The 26,538-nt window shown below is 46.7% G+C and overlaps 1 protein-coding gene across 1 annotated transcript in view; it reads left to right on the top strand.

Moving 5' to 3' along the window:
- olf413 (DBH like monooxygenase olf413) overlaps window positions 1-26,538 on the top strand; it is a 126,764-nt gene that overhangs the window by 32,846 nt on the left and 67,380 nt on the right. Inside the window, exon 2 of the mRNA XM_001352854.4 lies at window positions 23,026-23,917. Coding sequence (XP_001352890.4) covers window positions 23,366-23,917 — 552 coding nt within the window. The 5' untranslated portion in view covers window positions 23,026-23,365. The remainder of the gene's footprint in view (window positions 1-23,025; window positions 23,918-26,538) is intronic.

The raw sequence follows: 26,538 nt of genomic DNA, 5'->3' as shown, positions 1-26,538 counted from the left end.
TTTTTGCTAATACTCCTACAAATGTATTATTTTCATTGCAGGTTCGTAAACCATTCATACAGATGTGATTTCTGCTTAAATGAGTAAGTGATAGTGAATAAACCACACAGTTCTCCCCATCTACATCTGTATATGTATATGTATATGTAATGCATTTCCATTTGCTTTAAATTATGACAGTTTTATCTGGGCGACCTATCGCGGTCTTTAGGGCATTTACTAATTCCATTTGCTACCAATTTGACCCTAAAAGTGGTCTTTCATTAATATTCCATCAACGGCAACGTCGGCGGTTGCTGTTGCGGTTGCGGCGACTAGATATCGGGAGTTCTTATCGGGTCTACCACGGAGATGCCGAGATGACTCAGCTACAGCTTGGGAGACCGCCTCGCACTCACCTTGATCCAGTGGAAGGGCAGGGGAGACATAGCCAAAGTTAACTTGGCTAATGGCTGGTCTTTAACCATTTTATTGTAGCACTTTTCCTTATCACATTTTTCCCCACAGAAGTTCCCCTTACCGTCGCTCCCTGTGCGCCCTGTGTGTGTGTGTGTGTGTGTGGCACGGCTCGGCTCGGCTCACAGTTAACCCTTGAGCTACAACCTGCATCCATGTAATGCCCCATTAAAATCGCTCCACGGTTAACCTTGTTGTTCGGGAATCAAAGTGGTTCCCATTCTCGTTCCATCCATCCCATATTGTGCGCCAATTTTTATGCAGCAGCAGTGGGAGGAGGAAGGAGTTGGGCGGGGTGGGGGGTGGAGACATTGTCAAATAAAACTACGCGTAGAGGCCTCTAAAATAGCTTTTAAAGTCATAAAATTCCACGACTTTCGAGTCGTATCCATAAAAATTAACGATGGGTGCGTGGGGTCTCTACGAAATAACTACGCAAACTAGAAGCAGGATAGCAGGAGGGAGAAAGAGAGAGACAGAGAGAGAGAGAGAGAGAGAGAGAGAGAGAGAGAGAGAGAGAGAGAGAGAGGGGAACTAGCAAATGTTTATTTTGTTTTCCATTGTTTTGTTTGCTCTTCTCCGGGTTGTGCCCTTTTTTAATAGAATTTTCGCTTAATTTGAGTCGCCGGGAATACTACGAGTATAAAAACTTTTTCTCCTCTCGTTCTCCTTTTTTCCAAACTCTTTTAATTAAATGGTTATTGGCAGGAGAGGGTTGCCTTTCCATTGGCAGGAGGGGGAGGGGGCAATGTCAATAGCGAGGGACAGGGACAGGGACAGGGCGGCTGACAGTAGCCGCCGAAAGCGTAAAGCGTATTAATGATGAATATTTATGTGCGGCCAGAGCGGAAGCGGTCGCGTGTGAAGGGGTGTGGAGGGGGGTAAGGCATAAATTAGGCGAAAGTATGGTCAGGGGCTGATGGGTTCTCGAGTGGTTCGCTCTCGATAGCGATAGCCTACAAATATATAGGAATAAAGGGCACTTCCAGGTCTAGTTCCGGTATAATTATGCACGAGCGCGTAAGGGTTAGCCAATAGCCACGGGGAGGAAGGTGAGAAAAGCCGTGAAAAGTGAATTCCGATCGGATAGATAGTGCTCTAAGGGGTCCGCGAAAGGGTTGCTCCTGGAACAGCCATCGATTCTAGGACGAAAAGTACTCCTGATAGTTCGGAATGGTAACGGGGGGTGGTTGTTCTCTCATCGATTCCGATAGATATTGTGCTGCTTCTGTTTCTGATTTGATGACTGCGAAATTCCATGACACTTTTTCCTCCACTAACGATGTAACCACTAGACAAACACACACAGACACACACACAAATCCCTTTGGATCTGTGGAGCTGTGGTGCAGGAGGAGGAGGAGGGACTATGGAGGGCGAAACGTGCGTTAGTTCCGCTCGCCACACGTTGCACGTCAAACAAATTGTCTCTGTTGTCCCGCTGCCTCCATCGCTCCCCTATGATTTACTTCCGTTCCTGTTCCCGGTGCCCCTGCTCCTGCTCCTGCCCCTGCCCGTGACCGTGCCTGTGCCACACACTCAGCCATGCCGCACAATAATCCTGCAACTCAGTCGAAATGTCGCTGGCAATCTAAGAAAGAAGAAAAATGCCAGCAACATTGGTAGTGAAGTAGGAGGAGCATCTTCTGGAGCAGCATCTGCTGCTGTCGCTCCAACGTCGCCCTCTACACCCCACCACCCACCCACCCCTCTGGCACTCCCTCAAGGCTTTGTCACATTCAAGATGCTGCTGTTGCTGCTGCTCCTCCAGCAGAAGCACCAGCTACCAGGCTCCAATCTTCTTCTGCTGGGGATGCGTGTCTCCAAGAAGAAATATTCAAGTAAATTGATTTTTTTCTATGCTCTCTCTCTCTCTCTTTCTTTTGGCTTTGACTGCCGCCGTCCCTGCCGTGGCTGTCACTTTCAAAATGCTTCGTCGTCGTTCCATCGCCCGCACAGTCCCCCATCCGACGAAGGATTGGGGCCTTGAGCACCCTTCTTTTTCTCCTTCAACGGCCATACATTTTCTGCCCTTGCAATTTTTGCTTTTGGCGCGTAATCGACTTCATGCTTTTGCTTTTAATGGTATTTTTCCTGTGGTTCAAACTAATATCCATAATGCATAAATATTGAAACCGTACGACCCCTGACCCACCCACACACCCACACAGCCACACACCCACACAGCCATCAAGCCCTTCTCTGGCGGCTGCTGCTGCTCCAATCATTGGAGCTGCCTTGGCATTTTTTCTTGATAAATATTTCTTTCCTTTCTTATGTGTGTGTGTGTGTGGGGGTCCTCGTCTTGGCCTCTCATTTATACATATATACTTAGTATATTTCTTATATTATATATTTATATATATTCGGTATATACATCATTCCGTTTTTATCATCATCATCATCAGTCGGTAGTCGGTAGTCGGTGAGTTTTCTTATTTTCCTTTTCCTTTTCGTTTTTTTTTGTTTTTTGTGTAAAATTTATGCGCAAAAATCCCTACTACGTCTGCAATTTATTGCATTTTCGTAAGTCGAGCGATTTGAAAAATGCCACGGGGCATATCAAAAGCAACAGCAAAAGCAACAGCAGGAACAACAACAACAACAACAACAACAACGGGGAGAAACAAATAACAATTTTTGCTGATTTTAATGTTTTGTCAAAGTCCTTGCATTCCTGGCTCCGTCTTCGTCCTGGTTGTCCTGCCATAACCTTGTCTTTCATACCCGCCCGAGGGCCCCGTTTTTGCTGTTATTGCTGTTGATTTGTTAATAAACAATTTTATGCCCTGCCGGCCATCGGCATATAAAAAACTCACACACGAACGAAAACAATTTTTATGTCCGTGGGGTAGGCTTATTGAATGTATTAGGAAGGATACCCTGTAGGGGACAACCCAGGGCCTCTCGGGGTGGTCTCGATTGCTCAGTGGTGGAGGGAGCTACATGGTCTTTTGGGGCCAAGCCACCCTTCCAATACACACAGTAAGTCTCGGTACACGATTTTCTTGTCCTTGGCTTAGGACTCAGCATAAGCGTAGCCTCAGATCAGACCTCTTGGATACTCTTTTGCTATGCTAAGGCTTCACTCACTGTCCTCTTTTCTCCGCTCGTCTTTAGGTCATTTCCATAGTCGAAGTCTATCTACCTCTGTTTTTTCGTATAGCTTATTATCTGACAACTTTTGCCCCGAACTTGGGCTGACTATGAGGCCAACAGATGTTGCTGTTGCTATGGCTGTTGTTGCTGAAACATGTGGCACCTTTGAGAAAGAGGAATTGAGGTTGAGGCTGAGCCCAAAGCTTGCTTCTTCTTCTTAACTGACAGTCATATATCTTGCCACGCTTAGTCTCCGCTCTCCGCTCTTTGGTCTCGGGTCTCCGCTCTCCGTTTCTTGGACCATTTCTTATAGCAGTCACAGTTCTATAATTTCTCGATTTATTTTCAGCAGTAGAAACAGCGACAGGACAGCCTGTTTTGTCCCTGTTTTGCACTCTCTCTCTCTCTCTCACTCTCACTCACACTCTCTCAGCTGCTGCCAGAGACAATCCAAACATTATTCAAAGTCAAACTTCATTCGCACTCGCACTCACACTCGCACTCACAATCGGCTCCTATCGCATGAGGGGCAAAATATTTTAACCACATTATTTATTTACTGTTTTCCCTCTGTCTAGGCATCCCTTCCCTCTCTTTCGCACCCCGATTACCCCTCTCCATCTACACGAATATGTAAATATGTAAACAGGCTGCTGCTGCACACTTCTCGCTGTTCTCTATGGATGTGTGTGTGTGTGTGTTTTTCCCCTTGTATTTTATTTTATTTCATTTTATTTTGCATTTGTATCAGCCACAATTTATCAGCGGCCATAACAAAAGGCGCCAAGTCGGCTGCCAAAAACCGAAACCCAAAAACCAAAAACTGCACACCCCTCCTCCGCCTGCTCCTGATTTCCCACTCAACAAGCTTGCTCCTTCTCCTTCTTTTTTTTTTGTTTTTTGATTATAACGCGACACATTTTCTAACTCGGCAAATAATAATTTTTCCAGGGCACACACACACACAACAAATATTGTATGCAAATTTCATGCTCTGAATATTGTAAAAATGAAAAATCATAAAAAATTGCCTAGCATCAAGAAAGAGAGAGAGAGAGAGAAACAATGACAACAACAAATGATTTGCCATAAAAAAGGGAACTGAGAAATGAGTCCATGAATATTTCGTAGGTCATGGATTCAGTCGGCATGAGTCGTCGAACGGATGATCTATCTAGCCAAATATCTGGCAGATCAGTTGGGGGATTCGACAGGGAGAAGATAGAAGATACGCACATATACTATAAGTATTCGGTTCTCATTTATACTGAGCAATCGATGATCAGCCAAAGCATTGATCATTTCTGGTTTATTGAAAGTATAGTTCCATATCGTATTCCAGTAACTGGATCCTTTGCATCCTCGCACGGGGTACTAGTACTTCAATTCTCCTTAGGGCTTTCTTCCGCTTCTTCCTGGGCATTGGGCAGCTGAGTCGGTCCCAGAATCCAACAACAACCATAGGCACTGTCTAGAAAGAGCTGTAGATGTATGTAGATGTTTTACTGTTGAACTCTGCCCGTATATATATTAGATCTGTGTATTTTGGATAATTATCTGCCTCTGATAGTCAGTATACGGTATGTCCTTTCGCAGCAACAAGAACAACAAAAATCTGGCTTATTGGCTCGCTTGCTGCATGCTAGCAATCCTGTTTTATCCTGCCCTCTGATCCCTCCTTTTCAATTGTTGTTTTGGCATATTTTATGCGTGTTTATCATTTATACGCTTTTTTGAGTTGGTTTTTCCTCGTACGCACACACACAGACACACAGCCACTGCTGAAACAATAAAAACAAAAGGGAGAAGAAGAGTCTATAAATTAAATAAATTGTAAAATATGTATGCACAGAGGGAGCGGATAGGAGGTGGGATCGGAGAGCAATGGGCAGAGGGGCAGATGGGCAGAGGGGCAGAGGGGAGCTGTAAATAGGAGGAGCTTGGGCTTTTATTAAATTAAATATTTCACTGCAATAAAGATTATCAGTTGGCAAAAGGCAGAGAGATAGACAAATAGAACAGAGGATGGCTGACTCTTCACTGACTCTTCAAACATGACCAGGAAGTGGAATGGGGGGTGGGGGACGGGGGGGGGGGGGGAGCTGGATAATGTTTGAGGGGGTGGACAGGACTAACGATAAGGATGAGGACGAGGACGAGGACGAGGATGAGGTACTGCACATCACATGCCCTCATATTCGAGTACTCGTACACGAGCGTTAACATTGTAAGCAGACCATATAAATGTAAATGAACTTTGTCCTGCTGCCGTTTCCGTTTTCTCATCGTCTGCATACCATTTCCTGCCACACACACACGCACAGGCAGGCACACAGTTAGGCAGCCATTTTTTGGGTGATGCATGCCTCTCCATCCGCTCAGCATCCACCCACCCCCACCCACACTTTGCATGTGACTCTTATTCAGTTCCGTTTTTATTTGCTCAAACAATATTCGACATAGTAATTTTATGCTTCGACTGCGGAACACATAAAATTATCTTTTGAATAAATAAAGATAAGAGGGAGACACACACACACACGCACACAGAGACAGAGAGAGCGAGTGAGAGAGACAGACACAGACATTGACATAGACAGAGAGTAAATGTTCACATTTTAATGTTTTATTCAAAAGGAAACATTCAGACGAAGATGCAAATTAAAATATCATTCAATGTTGGCAATTTAATATATTATTTTTGATAAATGAATACGGCCACAGAGCCACAGACAGGACCGGAGACAGAGTCAGAACAGGACCCAGGACCCAGAACCAGAGACCGAGATACAGATAGAGAAATGTCTTCCCCATTAACATATGTGTGTGTGTGTGGAGTAGATACAGAACCGGGCTAAATACTCATTGCCGTAGCCCTGGCCTACGAAAAAAATAAATCTTCTGCTTTATGCTTGGCCAAATGCTCCGGTCGGTCTGTCCTTTTGTTAAAATTTTATATTTAGATTTTGGATTGCTATTATTTGTTGGCCAAATATTTTTGCACTTTTCCAGCTCCGCTTGCGGATTAAGTCCTGCAATGAATGAAAATGTTTTACTGTTTTACTGTGTGTTTTCCCCCCTCCCTTTGCAACGTATTTATGGTGCGATTTCGGACAATGCCAAACGGCTTAATGATTGAGAGCTTAATGATGAGGTCCTTTCGGACACAATCGATAAGAATATCTGTGAAGGGTTCTCCAGCCGAGAGGGAGAGATAGAGCAGAGCATGTTTTATTTATTCTCCCCATTTCAAGTAGTTAAAGTTTTACAGTTTTCTAAACACAAATAAAGTTCGAAAGTTTTGTCCGGCCCGGAGCCATCGGCCATTCGTCAAACTTTAAGCCCGAGCCTAAGGCCTGGGGGATAGCCTATAGTGGCGGGGAGGGGTGGGGGTGGTGAGGTGAGGTGAAGTGGCCTAACATTTTGTAGTTACATTAATTAAAATTGTATGCAACACACACGACACGTGGCTGCCGGGCTTTGGTGGTGGTGCCACGCCGTTTCTGCTACCAGAAAATGTCGGATGTCATGTGAATCACCGTTTGATCCTGCATTTATCTATACATGTATATGTCCAAACATATATATTGAATCTGTATATATCGATGACCATTTTTGTATCGCGTCGTGGTCGGTCGGTCAATTCGATTATTTTTCATTTTTCACCTTTTGTCCGCGCTTAAACTTTTCACATGTCGCATGTTATAGTCCTGCTCCCTGTGCCCTGTGCCGTGCTCCTTGTGCCTTGTTGTTGTTGTTGTTGTTGTTTTTGCTGTAAATTCCATGTAAATTAATTAAACTGCCTGGCCATGCAACAAAAAACAACAACAACAACAACAACAGTCAGTGGAAAATATACAACAAATTGCCAGTAGCATCTGGGATGAGCTTCAGTTCGCTTCGGTTTGGGGTTTTTGGGGTTTGAGTCGAGAGAGCTGGCCTCCTCCATGGCATAAAAATTATATATTGCATGTCAAAGGGCAGACAATGTGACCAGAGGGGCAAGCGACCAAGCGGACAGGGTGGCAAGGGGGCAGGGCCTGTGGCATGAAGGTGCCACTTAATATTTTTTCATATGCCACAAATCGACCGCACGACGATCAGAGGAGGTCCCCAGGCCACCCAGAACACCCAGGATACCCAGGACACCCAGGACACAGGTGCGCTACAACAATTAACGCAAATTTATTCAATTTACGCATTGTCTCTGCCTCGCTCTCTCTCTCTCTCTCGTTCTCGCTCTGTTTCTCCAGAGAAACTTTATAGATTTATAAGGAATTTTTAAATAATAAATTCAATTTTTAAGCTCTCTTTCTCTCCCTCTCTCGTTGGCTGTGTCTCGCTTTTAATATAAATAAATTAAATGTCGAGGCTTGCAAATTGCTTCGAAAGCCCAAAACCGAGTTTCTCATTTCGATTTAAATTTTAATTAACAATTAGCCCATGAATATGCACAATAATCGATGATATGTACACCATTCCAAGCATCATTTTCCACCACATTTCGCCACGCTTTTTTTTTGTATTTTTGTTATGAATTTGGTAACAATATATTGTTGGTATTTTTTCACATAAATTATGAATCGAGACCCAGACAGACAGATGGGCAGATAGGCAGAATTGAAGGTGCGGGGGGTCACATTCTGTGGATAATCTGCGGTGCATTCTGAGGTGGCATTCCACACAAAAACATTTTCCCTGCCCCGTACCGCAGCGAAAAAGTTGGGGCATTTCCAATCGATTTGCTACCGCGGAATGAGGCCCCAAAATAATCATTTAGTCATAACTTATTGAAAATTATGATAATTGTTCAATTGCTTAATTGAATATGCTGTACCAATCGGAAGTATCGGTGTGGGAAGGAACGTGGACGGGGACGGGGATGGGACGGGGTGTTGGCAAAGGATTGACCTCGTTCGCGCCCGCTCCTTCCGCCTCCTCTATGCTATGGGCTGATGGTCGTAACTGATTGCAGCCCGAGTTGGAGCCCGAGTCCGAGACCAGGCCTAGACACGCCAAATGGCCATTCTACGGCTTCTACACCTACTCTCTCTGGCTACTCGAACTCTCCTTTTATTATTGATTAAAAATGTGCAAACAGTTCCGCCGGCAATTTCGTTTTTAAAACCACTTTTCGTTTCAAAATGGGTGAAATCCTGAAATCGTGAATCCACCAGCGCGGGGGGAGGGGTTTTAAGTTTGTTTTTTGCATGGACATCACGTATTCAATCAATTGCAACGACAACTATCGTACGAGGACGAGAACGACTGCCACATGGCCTGGCCATGGGGGGGAGGACAGGAGTGGAGCTGGAGCGCTTATTTCGGTTGACCCATTTCGCCAATTGGCCAAAAATGTCTGCAACGTTTGGAAGCCACTCTCGAATGCATCTTTTGGGGCCGTTTCCCCGCATCGTCAAAGGCAGCAGCGCACTGCCCAAAAATTAAGATACGACCAGGACCTGGACCCGGCCAAAGCTGCAGCTGATTGCAGATTGGTTTAGACAGCACCACACACACACACACACACGACACACACACGACACACACACACGGAGGGAAATCTCTCTCTTCCTGGAATTCCTGCACGCCCTCCCTCCTGCAATGTGCTGCTGCTGCTGCCTCTTCGGGTGTTGACATTTATGTCCAATGCAGATTTTTCCACAGACAGGCCCAGGCCCAGGCCCCGTACCCGTCACCGTCCCCCTTCCCCGTTCCCCGTCCCCTACCCAGCAGGAGCAACAATAAAATTTGCCACTGTGACGGGACACAAACAGGACGCAGGATGGTCAGATTGGTCAGGCTGTGTGTGGTCTTGGGAAGGACGTGTTGAGATGAGGGGGACTGCTCCCGCGAGTTTGTTTGTGTGTGTGTGTGTGTGTGTGTCTGTGTTTGGCTCTGTGTTAAACAGCCCCAAAGTCCTAGTCTCTCGCTCGGCCCGTGGTCAAACAATGTAAACGTTTCATGTTGTTACAAAACTTGTTTAAATTTCATGCCCCCTTGGAGTACAGGGTAGCGATTGGGGGAGCTTCCGTTTCCCTAAACGGTAGCTCCTCGCAGATTAAGTTTTTGGCGAGGGCTTAAGAAATGCGATAGCTACCGATGTTCCTCCTTTGGAGAACCTTTCACTCTTGAGTTTCTGGGAATATCTCGGGCCAGGTAATCGCCCATTCGAATCCTGTTCCCATTCTAAACACCCATCGCCTGGTAGTAAGCAACTTGTTTAGGCCACCAGCTCCCGTCTCTGTCTCTGTCTCTCTCTCTATCTCTATCTGTGTCTCCTCTCAACATCCTGTATATCCTGCTCGTCGCTGAAAATCATAGCATACTGCGGGGCGCCGCTTTCTGAGCGCTGTGCTCTGCTGTGCTGTGCAGCAAAATTTATTGAGCAAAGTTGCTGAACTGATGTATTGCCGGCTAGGCAGCGGCAGGGACCCGTCGAGATGGTGGGCGTGCCATGAAGGGGGGCAGGCTGACAGTTGGCATACTTTATCATCGGTGGAGCCACGACAGAGACGACGGAGACGACGCTGAGGGATGACCGAAAGAGGATGCAGGATCAAACCACAAAATCCAAACTGATGCACACAAATAAAAGCGAGAAAGAGAGCAAAAAGAATAAAAGGGGAAAGCGTATCCGAGAGGCAAGCAAACAGCGAGCGATTGCACACAGCCACTGACACTGCCACTGCCACTGCCACATGTGTGCCGCTGCTGCTGTTGCTGCTGCAGAGAACAGTGTATCTGTGTGTGGCGAGGAATTTAAGCGGAACTCGCCGCTTGCCCTTGTGTTTGTTTGACTCCCTCTATCGCCCCCTCTATCGCTCTCTCTCGCTCTCCTGCTCTCTCTCTGCCTCTTTCTGTGTTTAAAAAGTTTTATGCTCGTCACGAGAGAAATTTATTGCACTCCGGTGTTCAAAGCTTTTATCCTTTCCATACAACACACGGCTAGGCCACACATATGACTAGAGGGTACGCGCAGGGCATGCCAGCACTCCCGAGAGACACGAGCCCCAGGAATACAAGCACTCGGAATAGGATCTTTGAAGAAGAATATCTCCTGGGCTATCCCTGGGATAGCCCAGGGATACGATGCGAGTGCGAATCTGCTGAGCCCTTCTTCCAGTTGTAGAGAGTATCCTCTAGTCATATCCTGCTTTTGCCTACTCCCGAATATTCGCCGACCTCCCCCCCACTTGTTATCATTTTTATTTTTTGGCTGAATTGGCCACCCCACCCGTGCTGCCCCTGTCCATCACACATTTCGGACGACTTGGTGTGTCTGAAAAACGGATGTGATTTATTTGGTAATGCTAATGATGTTTTTGCTGCAGTCCCGCCGTCACCGCCTCCCCCCTGTCGCTCAGTGAAATCGCTGCCGTGCCCTGCCCTGCCCTGCCCTGGCCACCCCCCTCCCCCCTTGCTGGATCTCCTGGCTCTCCTGGTGCTGTCCTTTCCATCAGTTTTCCCCAGTTTATTTGAGCAATTTTTATCGCATGTGTAGCAACAACAAAAAACGAGAGTAAAAGAACCGAAAACCTGCCGAAAGTTTTTCGACCAAAAAAAAACAAAAACAAGAAGAAAAACCTTAACGGAAAATGCTTACATTTCGTTTTCCGCAAAAGAGGAGTGGCACGGGAGGGGGAGGGGGGGAGGTAAAAGCAGTGGTCGCGGGGAAACTGTAAACATTTTCCCATTTATCTTGCGTGGCCAATAAATCGCTTTTGTGTCTGCCACCAGGCAAAGGTACGGACGGGGGACGCGGGACGCGGTAGTGCTTGCAAGTTAATTTTTTAAATGAGCCAAAGATTTCCGCTCTATATAGAGAGACAGAGGACTATCCTGATTCACTCTCTCTTTATCTCTGTCCGTGTGTCTGTGTGTCTCTGTGTGTGTTCAATATCTCGTCACTGGCTTTGACAGCCCCCATTCGAAAGCGATCCACAGGGCTTTGGGCTTTAATTGTCTAGCTTAAGGTTTTTGGTTTATTACAAGGACTTAACCGACATTGAGCTTTATTAATTGTTTGCCAAGCACTTTTTCAGCCCCCTCCCATCTCTCATGTCAGCAGCAGTCGAGAAGGTGACCCACACACAGAGAGGGCGAGGGCGGCAAGGTCAAGAGGAACAAGAGCTCTTCTGAAGTCTTGCAAAATGTCTTCGAGGATGCCAGAGCCAGAGCCCGAGCCAGAGAGAGGTTCAAGCATATGATGACAAGAGATCAGGCCATTTATGAATGGTATGGCATGCTGTATGAAGGCAAAGGGGGGCAAAGGTGCTTGAAAAATGGCTCAAATCGAGGGAGAATCTATAGGAGGCATCTGCAGGCGGCTAAGTGAAGAGTAAATGTTTGAATAGACATCTTGAGGGGCGTCTCCTCATGGATTTAGTAGAGTTTTATCGGGACTTTAAAATTATCTTTTAATTCTGCCACAAACATAGCCTTCTCCTCAATCGATGGGGAGTGGCAAAGGCAAAGGCAAAGGCAATTATGCCTGCCCCTGCACTCTCTCGCCGGTCTTCTCGCTCATTTAATCCCTGTTAGCAATTGTTTCATTATTTTGCAACCCTTTCAACAAGTGACTTGCTTTTCCATCATCAGGCAAAGCGTACCCTTGGGAGGACGAGGACCCTACTCCTGCTACCCGCTACCCGCTACCCGCTGCCCTCTCCGCACTGCTCTCTCCCAGATGTTGTCATATTGGCTAAGCCAAGTTTAGCTCCACGCCGACAAAGGCCACAGTTTTCAAGCTACATTTCCCCCATTCAGACGTGGTTCGCTCCCCCCAGTCCCCGTCTCCTGTGGCAGAGCATGACATTGAGGAAAATGCCTTGCAGTAGGGGTGGATGGGTGGTTAGGTGTGGGTGTGGGATGGATAGATGGATGGATGAGTGGGCGGAATTGCTTGGGTGGTTGCTCCTCGACAGCCTTGTGGCATGGACAATTAAAACGGTAACCGAAGTTGTAATCATACAAAATGTTTACACTCAAATGAGTGCTTTGTGCACATTCCCTACCCGGCCAAAACCACCCCCACCCACACTCCCTCCCTCTCCCTCTTTCCCTCTCTCCCTCTCAGGCGTTAATATTCTGCATTGTCATGGCGAGAGACTGAGGCATGTGCAACGCTGGGCTCTGTGCTCTTTGGGAAAATTAATAATTTATTTGTTTTGTCATTCAACATTGTAAATAATGCGAGAGAGATTTTCCAATAATCTTCTTTGTTAATATTGAAATTAATTTGTTTACTGTTATGCTACTTAATTAAACAAAACGAAAGCACGTCGCACGCATCCCCCTCACGTCACCCCCCAGTCCACAGATTGAGGCTTTCCACAGGCCCATAAATATCGGAATATCGGAAGCGAAGCCCAAGTGAAGGATCTTCCATATCCCAGGCGGCTGTAAAGCAAACCAGACACCGGGGCGGACCTTCCACAGGGCTTCGTCCTGCTCAATTATGCAATAAATTTCTCACCACCCGCATGTCTGCCTACGCTCCCCTGCGGTTTGGCTCCTTTGATTCGAAATGAAATACCTACGATTTTGTGTTTATGCCACACTTGCCACATTCCTTAGCGATTAATTAATTCCCCAACAAACACACACACACACACTCACACACATACACCGCACATCACATTTAAATAATCATAAAAATATTTAAAAGTCCAACAAAGAAGAACATTTGTAATGGCAGGAAATTTGTTTGTTAGTTCTCTCTAGCCCATTCCCAGGCGACAATAACAAATTAAGTGAGAAACATAAAATTTTGTTCCACTTCTGCCCACACGACTGCCCGTCCCCCAGCCGCCCCAACAGCCCCCACTCCGTGGCGATCGCCCATCGAATGCTTCTCTGAAACGCCATTTCCAAGTATGTCCCAAAACATATTTATCTATTCATCTAACATATAAGCATGTAACCATCACCCCCCCTCCCACTCTATTAAAGAGATCTCGTGGGGAACGAACGAACAAAAAATTAGAACAACTTAGGAGCATGGGGAGAGGAGAGCGATAAAGCCGCCGTGCCGGGCCGTGCCGCCTGTCATCATTTATTTTGTCAGTCTAAAAACAATTTGAGAACTTATGGCTGCAAACAAGATACTACTCCGTACTCCGGATGAGATGTAGATACAAATGAGATGGAATCAGAAAGATATTCGCCCCCCAACCCCTGAACCGATCAAAGACAACGAAGCTCCGATACTCTCCCTCTCTCTCTCTCTCTCGCTCTCTGTCTTTCTGTGTGGCAGAGAAATCCGAGAACTAAGCTCTAGGATTTCAATTTCTGATGGGTATTGGTTGCTGATTGCTGTTGCTGGCAATAAATCAGACGAAGGATCAGTTGGAATACCACAGAGGGAGACGGAGATGGCTATAATTCCATAAATTCTGATATGTGGAATATGGGAATTAATTTTTGGACAATTCTCAAAAACCTACACCCACAACACCAGCTATAATGGTAATCCCCCATTTTGGAAATTGATTATTTTCATAGAAACTCGCATCCGTTGTACATTTCACTTAATTTTCTTTCCCTTTTGAAGAAACAATTTTTGGAAGACACGATAAAAGAGCAGTCAGCAGTCCCATCAGATCTGTGACTATATTCTTGTTCGCATTTAATCCATTTCCTTTCTCCATAATTCCATTTTTCATGATGATAACCGAAACGTGCAACAAAAGACCTGCTCTGGCAAGGCAGGGCAAGGTGTGTTCCCATAGACAGGCATCTTTTGTGCGGATCCTTTGGGCCTTTTGTGCCATTCTTTGGGCCAACTCTCTATTCAGGCGAAGGGCTAACAAAGTCATCAGGCGGCATGCCCCGAACCTTTTGTAGAGTATCAAAGAGGGGCAGCGGCAGCGGAGGCAGAGGCAGCAGCATCCAGCAGAAGTAACGAAAGCCCTGGGTACCGCCTCCCTGCTGTCTCTTAATGATGTGTGGCTGCTGCAGAGAGTGGTATTGGTCGTCGTTTTCTTCGTTTTTCCTTTAGTCATCTCTGACGCGCACCTACACACACACACACAGGCGCACACACAGGCGCACACACACGCACACACAAGTCATTAAGTGTTAATTTAATGGCCAAGAGATCTTTGTCACAGATAACAACAAAATGCATGCCATGCCAGGAGAGTTTTGCTTTTGCTTTTGCTTTGGTTTTGGTTTTGGAATACGAGAGTCTGGGCCTATCAGCCAGTTGGCATCTCTTACAAGTTTTGTGGAAACACAAAAAAAAAAACATACATATCTGTGCGCAGCAGGTGATATATGTGTGTGTCTGTCTGCTTATGGAACAACCAAAGGGAGAGACGAGAAGGGACCCGAAGGGACTCCTCACTCCTCCCTCCCTCCCTCCCTCCCTCTCTCTCTCTCTCTCTCTGGTCATATGATATTTGTGTTGTCGGTTTGTTAACGCTGACAGACAATTAAGTGTTTGCTTTATGTTTATTGGAATGGACTTTTGGTGGGGACTGCCCCTGCCCTGCCCCTGCCCCAGCCCCAGCCGCTGCTCTGTGCTCCTCTCTGGCTCTTTAGCAAATTGATTGATGGCCCAGCGAGTGGGCGGAGGTGGGGCGGAGGCAGAAGAGTTGTTGTCTTCGGTTTCACCTGGGTAACAAATATTCTTCGTTTTGGCTGCTACTTAAACCAATAAAATGGTAAAAAGTAACCAAGTAGCGGCCTAGAAGACGCCTCCGGACGGGGTGGGGGTGATCTGCGGATGCAGCGCCTGATGACGTAACGCAACGGAAAAGTTTTTAATTAAAATTCGAAAAATTAATTAAATATTTTCGGTGACAAGGACTACAGGAGGTACAGGACAACGACGACGAGGACGAGGACGACGACGACGGCGATAGCGGCGTTGACGATGACGACTTTGAGATTAAATTTCCTACCTTCAAAAAATGATGCAAAAGGCAGCAACACGCAGACACTGAACGGTGCAGAAGAGCGGGGTTGGGTGGGTGTGGGCGCCAAACGGGGGGGCTGTAGAGTACTGTGGAAATAAGTTAAAAAACAAGGCAACAGCTAAAGGCAGAGGCAAAGGCATTTCCCAGGCAGAGGCAGAGGCAGAGCCTGCAAAAAGCGGCAACAATATCAAGTGCAAAATGAGAAAATTCACTTGCTGTTGGTCCAAACGAAAAAAAAGAGAAAAAAAACACACACAAACAAACAACTACAAATAGTGAGCAGTGCGAAAGAGAGAGGGAGATAGGGAGATAGAGACAGAGATAGCTCTGTAAAGGGGTCCCGACTTTTAGACAGAAACAAAAGAAAGTTTTCGGCTGGGAATAGAGCAACAGCAGCAGCAGCAGGAGGAGAAGAAGATGATGCTCCAACAGCAACAGGGGGAGAGTGAGCGGGAGAGGGGGTGGGGGCAAGAGAGCTGGCGGAAAAAGTGAATGGAGTTTTCCAATTGCAGAAATGAGGAAAAGCTAGAAGAGCCACCAAAGAGAGGGGAGCAGGGCAAAAAGAGACGGAGATGAGCGAGCAAGAGGCAAATTTTATGATGCGCAGCTGATAAGCCAAAAAGATGACACACAACCGGCAGAGAAGGGGAATGGGGAGTGGGCAAGGGGGAGCAGCAGCTTGAAGCTTTCTCCAGATATTTGTGCATCCCATTTGGCCAGGCTAACAAAAGCAAACAAGGCCAAAAGTAAACCAAGCTTAAAGAGCCAGTCCCAGAGACCAAGGAGGTATTGCACCCAATTTCAAACGAAGAAAGGATGGCCACCATGCTAAAGAATATCCAGAGCCAAGAGATAGAGGGAGACAGGACACACACGGACACCCCAAGGAGTTGCCAAATTAACCCCTCGTTGACCTGGAGAGAGCCGTTTCCCTCCCATCAATCATCCATTGACTAAGGGCGATAGGTTCAGGGCTTATGATAGATATATTAACGTCTGATGGGAGAGCTAAGATCGATATCTTTTAAAGATTTCCCAGCTAAATGATGTCTGAAACTTTTGTGTGAATTGTATCTGCATCTCTAATGATCTGGTGATATATCTTTCCCTTTAAGCGGCAAAAGTTGTACTCTTTGTTTGCCTTTCGTTAGGCAAAAGAGCTGCTCAAACTTTGCCGTCTTCCATCTACCATCTGCATGTATCTTTATGGAGAGAGAGAGTGTATCTATCTATCTCCGGGTGTGTTTATATATCCATTCATTTAATCCAATTGCACCCAAAGTAGAACTTTTCTATAACTATGCCGACAAGCCAATTATGCTAGAGTAAATAGCAATCCGCCCCCCATTGCTTCAGCTCCCCAACCCCACTCCTCTGCTGTTGCTGCTGCTGCTGCCTTTCTGCCCAGTCGAAAATGTTAAAAACTTAAACAAGGCTGACATATTTCCCCAGATGCCTTCAAACTTTCATGCCAAAGCGGTTGAGAGGTTCAGGAGCAGGAGGAGGAGGAGGAGGAGTTTGGGCGCGGGTAGTGGGCAGGGGGCAGGGGGGTTGAGCAACTATACAAAAATGTTATGTCAACGCAACTCTGAGGCCGACAGTACCCCTCGCCACACCCCCACGCCGCCCCTCATGCCACCTCCAGCAGAAGAAAACCTTTTTCATTTCGTGTTTAATGAAAAATGTCAAATAAAAGTGCCCAAAACAGAGGAACGTCAGCAAAGTGCTGAAAGAGTGCTTTGTGCAATAGTTTTTCCAGGTGGGAGGAGGGAAATTCAAGAGGAGGACGGGTGGAGGTGTGGCTACTGGCTACTGGCCACTTGCTACTGGCATCCCAAAGAGAACAAACTCTTTTTGGCACACTAATTACTATTTATTTGAAACGAAAATTGCTAACGAGCAAAAGATATTACCCAGGCTATAATAATCAACAGGCAGCAATGGCAGCGATGGCAGCAAAGGGAGATGGGATGCATCCAATAGAACGAATTATTATTTTTTATGATTATTTAAATTGCGCGCAAAGGACAGGACACCGAACAGGAGAGCCGACAGTAGAGGACAAGAACTGCCTGGAATGTCGGTGCAATTTACAAAAAGGCAGCCACTTTGCAGCTCTTGGATGCCTTCAGCCTCCTCCTCTGCCTCTCAGCCACTCTGCCCCCTCCACAGCAGCCTTCTCTAATAGTTTTCATCAGCCAAAGAGAGCCCGATAGCGGCACAGTGGTATGGATCGGGGCTAAAAGTGGCTAAGAATAAAGAGTTTTATTCCATCACAGAAATACTACTACTACTACTATATGATGGAGGATGCCTTTTGTGCACTTATTTTAGAAGATATGTATGTATCTTTTGAACACCTGCCATCTCAGCCCACTGTGCGGCGTCTGGGCCTGGTGCTGGGGCACAGGCACAGCCACTCCTCCTTGCAGTAGCCTGCAGCTTTTAGTGCAATTGGCTGCCAGCTTGTTTAATGATCATTAAATACGAAGACGACACACGATGGACGACGGACGACGACGGCAAGGAGGAACCTTGGGATGGGGATGGGGATGGGGTTGAGTCGCGAGTCGGGCGCAGTTTTGATTCAAACCGCTCTTGACCAGGCCTTAATAAATGAGAACAGGTAGTCCCAGGCTGAAGCCAAAGCCAAAGCCAAAGCCCAGTCCCAGACTTGTTTTATATATAATTTTTTTCCCCCCGTGTTCAGGGGCCATGCGCTTGCGGCAAGTAGCCGGGCCAAGTGCTTTGGACTCACTCTAATTAGTCAATTTTTTTACTCAATTAAATCTGCAAGGCGGCAGAAGAAGATGGGGACTGGAGACAGGAGAGTGGAGACAGGGGTCGGCAGCAGCAGCAGAAGAGGCACTCGAGTAAGCAAATGATGTGCAGTAATTAGTGGGGACCCAGGGATATATATACATACGTACGTACATATGTATACTTGTATATATATATCCCTGAATTCCCCAGTTGGAAGTCGGAGCTGAAAGACCTTGCTGCCGTTGCCGCTGCCGAAGATAAATAATAATTTTGTGCCCCTCTGGCTCTGGCAATTTTTGCCACAGAGAGCGAGAGGATGACAGGTGCAGTGACAACCACACACATGCAACGTGGGGCACACGGATGCACGAGTATCCAGCAACTTACATGTCATACAAGTCGCCTGGTACTACGAGTACATTTATAATCAAGCGGCAGTAAACCGCAGAGCAGGCTGAGTGCTGCTGCTGCCGCTGTTGCTGTTGTTGCCTCTCTGCGTTGCTGCTGCCACATGATGAAGCATCTTCGATGAGCACGATGATGATGGTGACGATGATGATGCTGCTGATGACGGTAGCATCTCGCCGTGTGTGTACTTGCAGCTTGTATCTGCTAAATGAAAACATACATTGCGGTCGCCGGGAGTCCCCCAGTCTCTCTCTCTCTCTCTCGATATAAATTGCCCGCACTCTGAACACTGCGATTCGGATGGGATTAGAAAGTATGTATCTCTGGGAATGGAATGGAAATGTGCCAAAATTCACTAATTACACATCGCCCAGGCAGTGTCGGATGGAGGGGGGCATGGGCATCGATTCATTGAATTCCATTTTGGTGAGAGATATTAAAATGTGAAAGCCATCGATTACCCCCAAGAGAGAGAGAGCGAGCGATGGAAGGTGAAAGGAATACAAATATTTCGCACAGATCAGAATGGATTCATTAGAAAGAGAGGGAGAGAGAGAGAGAAAGAGTGTGAATGAATTTGCTAAATATTGCAATTAAAACGGAAATCAGAGAAAGAAGTTGGAATGAATTGCGTATGAGATACAGATACAGCTTTAAATGGTTATTCTCCCTTTCAATAGATGGGGATCTCCTTCTATTCCCTTCCCAACCCAAGCAGCAACTGCTGTTCCAGTGCTTGTGCCACTGTGCCACCAGCAAAAAACATCCTCATCAATGTCGTTGTCCGTCGTCGGCTGGGGGATACAGAAGCAGCAGCAGCAGCCACAGACCAGCAGCAGCACCAGCAGCAGCCACAGTCCCTGTAGCCGTCCCCGTCCCCGTACCTGCCCCATCCATGCCACACTCTCTTTGCGCCTCATCTACAAATCGTGCAATGATGGAAAACCATTGGACAAAGTCTTTGACTTGTATTCATTTTTTTCTTTTCTCTGCTTTTCTCTGTGCCTTTCTGTTCGCTTCATTCTTTCTTTCCGCTTCTTTTGCCTCTTGTTGTGTGTGTGTGCCGCGGCGCTTGGGAAGGCCTTTTATATGCCCCATTCAGTTGCATCTTTTTTGCGCTCAACCATCGGCGTGGAGGGGGCAACTGGGGAACCATCCTCTGTCCGTGTTCTGTCTGGTCTGGCTGTTTCTGTGTAAAAGCGACTAATGTGTCTACGGAAGCCATTTCGTGCCTTTTAGCGGCCCCGAACCCAAACCCAGGCCCAGGCTCAGGCCCAGGTCTCGAGCCAGTTGCAAGCGGCAGAGCAATCTTCAAGTTTTGTGTTTGTTTTCCTTTCGTTGTAGTTAATTCGCCAAGTAATAATATTATACGAGCCGGGGCCCAAGAGCACTTGTACTTATGAATGTCCTCCGTCTCCGTGGTGCTCGCTCTCCCTCTCGCAGGAACGGAAAAAGGTTCAGTAGAGATGGCAACGTGACATATCGATAGGCGGAAGGAAGAATGCTCCACCGGAATTCTTCAGGTGCAACTCACGCGTAGAGCGAAGATCCCTCCGAAAGAAGACCGAAGCGTTCTAGGGATAAAAGACAGGGATGTCTGTACTGGGAGATAGACGCTGAAGTTTAGCTTTGCTGAAGGCATGCCATTCCTCCGAGGCTCCTCTCCTCACGCTCTCGTCTTCAGTGTTGAAGGAGCCACTGAGAAGCACTTGTACTTATGAATGTCGTCTTGGGCAACATGCTGTGCAGTCCAGTCCAGTCCAGGCTACAAAAATAACAAAAATGAGCAAGGCAGCTACAAAAAAAAAGGAGAACCTGCCGGACCTGCCCCTCAGGCTAAATTGGCTTGAATTTTACGGCTGCTGCTGCTGCTGCTGTTACTGACGACGACAACAGGCAACAACAATCATGATGATGAGGACGATTGGCCTCGCCTTGGCTCGGGCTCGGGCTTGGACTTGGGCTTGGGCTACGGCCTCGGTCTGTATTTAAGAGACATCATTCATCTGACCGCCCCATCAACGGCAGCTCTTCGGCTGCACATCGAAGGCTACGACGATGATGACGACAGCAATAATAATAACCAACAACAGCAGCAGCAGCAGCAGCAGCAGCAGCAGCAGCAAAAACAGTATCTACCAGATACAGAGGGCAGTCGAAGCTCCGTAGCCCCGTGGCCCTCTCTGTGTAGCACAAAGTACAAGTCCGCATAATTATAATCAACGTCATTTAACGTTGCCGGCCGTCACTCAGCGCCATCCACAACATCCACAGCAACAACAGTAAGAGCAACATCCGCAGAAGCAGCAGCAGCAGCAACAAACAACAAACAACAACAACGTGTAAAGCTCCCTTTGCTCCAACGGCAAGGGGGGGTTCTTATTATTATTGTGTATCTTTCGGATACATTTTTGATAACAGCAAACGAACGAGAGAGAGAGAGAGAGAGAGAGAGGGGGAGAGAGATGGAAAGGAAGGAAGGAAGTGGAGCATAAAAGTCACCTATAAATAAACCATTGGAATCTACTAGATATTTTGACTGCTATCTTCCAGATACATTTGTTGCGGCAATACTCGTGCCATTCAGATATTTAAGGACTTCCTAAGGTTTATTTTTATTGGTCAACATTAGGCACAGATTGTTTGGAGCATTAGGATGTTGTATCTTTTATCGCATTGCCAAAAGATACTCTATCTTTCAGAGGGTGTGACGTGTTCGATGTGCCGCCCAGCTGTTTTCCCAACAAATTCATTTTCCGTTTTCCGTTTTCCGTGGGCCTTTCAATTTCTCTGTTTGCTCTGGCGTTTGTTGACCTTTGTCAACTTTGAACACGCGACTAAGCGCTCGGAATTAGCGCAAATACATTTCCAGTATCCATGAAGTACACAACGCACACACACACAGATACAGATACACAGATTCAGATACAAAATGTAGCTAGCGGAAGTTGGCTATTTATAACAAATTACCAAGCATTTGACATTTACCAAAACGCCGACGTCAAATTAAAGATTTCTGTGGGTGTGGGTGTGTGTGGGTGGGGGTGTGGGGGGCTGGAGGAGATCTGGAAGGAGGAGGTGTGGCCCAGGAGGCGTGCGGGTGGCGAGAGGGGGGCGAGCACTTTTGGCATGTAATCAAATGTAACCGCACACCAAATATGCGCAGACAGCTGCGGCAAAGGCGAGGGCGAAGGCGAAGGCAAAGGCGGAGAGCTAGCCGGAGACAGAGACGGACACGGACACGGATACGGACACAATCTACAGAGGGACGACGCTTGTGGTCCCCCGCACCCGTCGCCTGCTAAGCCACGACCGATTTAATACAATAAATCCCATGGCCCCGACCTGAGAGGCCGAGACCGATACCGAGTCCCAGTCCGAGTCCGAGTCCGAGTCCAAGTCCTCGGCTCGCCTCGCCTCGCTTCGCCCTTCACTTGACTGGGAACCACAGACTTGACTCGGGTTCACTTCTGAGCGACCTTCTTCATTAAAATTATGACAAGCTGTAATTATCTTCGATTTGCTTTGACCAAGAAGCCACGCACTAATTGCGTGTGAGAGATACAAGAGACGGTGGTGGTGCTGGTGGTGTTGGGGGTGGGGCACACAGCGAAATTAGTCATTCAAATACTGTAAATGGGCGAAAGGGAAGGAATCTCTGAGAGAATCTCTCCCGCCACTCGTCTACTCTGTCCCCGCGTAATGGTCGACTGGAGACATGGGAACTCGAGGGAGCGGTTTGCTGGTGCCAGATTTCAAGCTAAGGAATCCTTCAGTTGATTTTATTTGGCAAAGAGTTTTTATTTAAAACTCCCTCGATACTTGGTGGAAATGGTGATGGGGTCTTGTGGATATTTCCCCAAATGTAAGTGTCTTCCTCGACTCGCTCACTCGAGGCACAGCAATTTAGTCTTCCGACCAAACATACACACAGTTACCTATACCCATGTACATTCTGTGGAAAACTGCGTGACCAGGCTAATTAACGCTTCGAGGAAAATGTTGACGAACTCGCCGACGAAGAGCCAGAGCCACAGCAGTAAAAAGCAAGAAAATTGAACTTCAAGATAGACATGAGAGACGTCAACTATAATGTCCATCTGTCCATCTGCCCGTCTGTCCGTCTGCCTGTTGTGGTGTGGTGTTGTCTGCTGTTTGAAGGGATGTGTATCTCATAGATACCGGTTCATAATTTATGTAATTATATGCGTTTAAACATTGCAACACGAAAGAAGGCAGGCAGAAGGCAGTGGCAGAAGGCAGTGCCAGTGGCAAAAGGAGACGGGAAGCCATCGAGTTCTTTCAACTATTATATAGCCGACAACAAATTATAGCAATTATATAACATTTTTTTCTCTTCTCTTCCCTTTTTCAGATTGCATCCGACAGAAGAGGAGCTTTGCTTGGGCTTTGTTTGTGTGACAAGCGAAACTAATGAGCGGCCAGCAGCAGAGGCAGCAGCAGCAGCAGATCGGAAACAGGAAGCAGACGAACGAAAGTAAAATTGCTTAAATAAATAATCGTAACTGTGATAACACCAAAGAAAGCGGACAGCACAGGCAGACGGCAGCAGCACAAAACCAGGCTAAGAAAGCGCTCACAAAAGGCCAAAAGCAGTTGCGTAATTACCGACCGACCGAACGGAGCGGACCGGAGCGGACTGGACCAGACCGGACCGGAGAGGAGCGTCCAGCGAGTGATTTTGAGAGCAATAAATGTCAACGTGGAACAAGAAAAGTAATCACAACTATTTGCTAGAGTTCAAGCAGCACAAAATGGCACAAAGCAGAAAAGCACAAGCAGCAGCAGCAGCGGCATCGGCAGCGGCACTCAGCTACAGCATCTCTGGAGAAGCATCATCACACAGAAGACCCATCGCCTCCTCTCCAGCAACACATTCAAGTTCAAGGCGGTCATCGTTAATCACATGTTTTATATCCTGCCACACGTCCAGCCTCTTGTTGCTGCTCCTCCTGCTGCTCCTCGTTGGAGCCCAGGCAGGCAGTCGCAGCAGCAGCGGCAGCGGCAGCAACAGAACAGCAGCAGCATCTGGACCCAACAGCGGTGGGGCAACACCCATTTGGGATCATGCCATCGATTTGAATGAGGATTTTCGCATACTCTGGCAAATCATTAATCAGGATATAACATTCGAAATACAAGCACGTACACTCGGCTATGTCGGCTTCGGGTTCTCGCCCGATGGGAATCTGGCTGGTGCCGATATGGCCATCGGTTGGGTGGACAAGGGTCAAACCTATTTTCAGGTAAGTGAAGCGCAAAAAAACACACACAAAAAAAAAAGAAAGGAAACAAAAAGGAAAAGAAAAGAAAAGAAAAGAGCAGTAGCGGTGCGAGGGCCCAACGATTTTTCATTCCATGGCCTAACATTTTCATTTTCCCAATGCGTGTGGCCGGAAATTAAGGCCAGCCTGGAGTCCGGACTCCCGACTCCCGATAGCCGACTCCCCCGACTGGTCATCCCCATCTTCTGCCCAACTAAATGAAAAGTTGTCGCCCTAATATCATCCAATTTATTCCCGCAAAAGTCTTCTTCCCAGGGCTCTCGCTGGTTGATAAATATGTTGTATGAAAAATACACAAGAAAAACATTTTGCCACTCAACTTGGATTGTAATTAATTTGTAGCAAAAACAAAAGTCACACAAAAAGGTGCGCGAAATATATATATGTGAATACACAGGCTGGACAGTCAGCCAGGGACCAGGGACCAGGGACCAGAGCCAGGGACAGACAGGAGTGGACAGGGTAGAGCGACGCAACGGCGGTGGCGGCGGTTGAATAATGACAAACTCATTTGTGGTCCGGGCGTTGGAACAGCAAACTTTTTATTTGAACTTCTAGCGAGAGAGTTTTTTGTTTTAGTTAGCTAATGGAATAGTTGGGTCCGCTTTGAGGGGAGTAACTACTCGTATCTGCCACTCGATTATGGCACTTTATCTGTCTGTCTGTCTCTCGGTCTGACTGTCTGTCTCCATGGGATATATTCATTGCTGAATTGGCCAACAAATTATGTCGATTGGCATGCCTGAGTCCCCACCTAATCCAGTTGCTGTGTTAAGCATAATCGGGGTCACCAATTGCTTTAACCTTTCGTATTATTGCTTAACAACGTATAATTAGGGAATAAGTAATAGCACGCCGCTCAAGGACTCTCGAGTGTAGCTACTTTCAACCTTTTCTTACTTTTCTACGAGCACGAGCACGAGCACGAGCAGCAGTGCTGTCTGTCGGGGTCACCTTGCTCTTGCTCCTGCTCTTGAATAATGGGTGGCGTATTCCCCATTTCAATGCCATTCACCAGTAGTTATCCTTTTTATACAAATTTACCTAACCGCCTGCCGATGCCATCTTATTTATCAAAACACATTTCAATTGTTTTAGTTTTTTTGGGTCACGTCACCCTTTGACCCTGCCATCCAAATGTAACGCTAATTTTTCGTTTTTCTTTGGGAAAACGCCTTCGGGGGACCTCAAAAAACGACGTCATTTGGCCAAAGTTGTGGCCCAGAGGCGGCTCCCTCCATTCCCACCCAGTCGCAGGAAGAGTAATAGGAGTCGTCACTGCAAAGTGTCTAATGAAATGCGAGTATTGCGTGCTGTGGTTGCGTAGCTCTTCGCTTTTCTTCCTTGCTCTCTGTTCTCTTTGCCCCCACAGGATATGCGTGGGGCAGGCTCTCGGCTGGGGGGGTGTTGGCCAATTGTGCGGCTGACACAAACAGAAAGAGACGCAGAGGGGAGACAGCTTTTTTTCCTCCTTGGTTGTTGTTGTGTGATTTAATGATTTTCGAGGCAGGCAACGAAAATGTCACCCACACACATAGTGATTGTTATTGTTGTTGAATGTTAAATACCATCCAGATACATTAATATGTCTGTCTGACTGTCTCGACGACCCCTCTTTCTGGTTTGCTGTCTTTGTGTCGGTTTGTCTGACTGTTTATCTGTCTGCCACACTGCCTGCCTGCCTGTCTGTCTGTCTGTCAGTCTGGTTGTGTGACGGTGTTAATTTCACATCTTGACGTGTCGTTGGTAATTGCGAGTTGCCTCAAATTGTACATACAATATCGTATAATGGGACTCGTGACTGTCACCTTGCCACCCACTCGCACTCGCACCCGCACCCGCACTCGCACTCTGCCTGCCTCCCCGCCTTGACTTTTTGTGTAGGCGCTGATTTGTGAAGAGGTTCAAAGGTTAATTGGAACTGTAACGGATATGCCGATTTAATATATTAATTAAGTGCTACAAGTGTAAAAGGACCCACACAAAGGACTCACTCACAATTGTTTACTCTCGCCTCAGGCTGAGATATCCCTTTTGTATACCCTCCTTATGTGTACGGTGAAAGGGGTCTTAGATCCTCTGCCTGTGTATGTAACAGACGAAAGAAGGCCCTTTACAATTTTAGATGGAATATATATGATAAATAGATTATAGATGGACAGATTCATCGTCGATTCAATAGCCAAGGCACAGTACACTCAGTATATTCAGGTCTCTTTTTTTTTGGGTGTTAGCCAGAACATATTTCCCCAGATATGTAGTTCTCAATTAGAGGGTGTCTTTTGGTCGAATTATCAGCTAAATTCGTACTCTTTGGCTCTTGTGCTTGGGTGTTGTTTGTTTGAACCTATCGTTAATTATTTTTTAATTATCTAATGCTCTCACACCCACAGCCACGGCCACGGACATAGCCACTCTCCCACTCTCTTTCCCCTCGCTTTCTCCCGCTCTGCAATAAATTATTTTTTTGTGATATTCGAAATATTTATGACAATCGAAGCCCGCCCATGTTCGCTCTTTTGCTAATTGGCTAATTTTTGGAATGCTATTAAAATTGTCAAACAACAGACAACGATTGTGGG

This window comes from Drosophila pseudoobscura, chromosome X, assembly GCF_009870125.1.
Source record: "Drosophila pseudoobscura strain MV-25-SWS-2005 chromosome X, UCI_Dpse_MV25, whole genome shotgun sequence".
In the NCBI taxonomy this organism is placed as follows: Eukaryota; Metazoa; Arthropoda; class Insecta; order Diptera; family Drosophilidae; genus Drosophila; species Drosophila pseudoobscura.
This window is presented reverse-complemented; position numbering and strand designations above follow the sequence as displayed.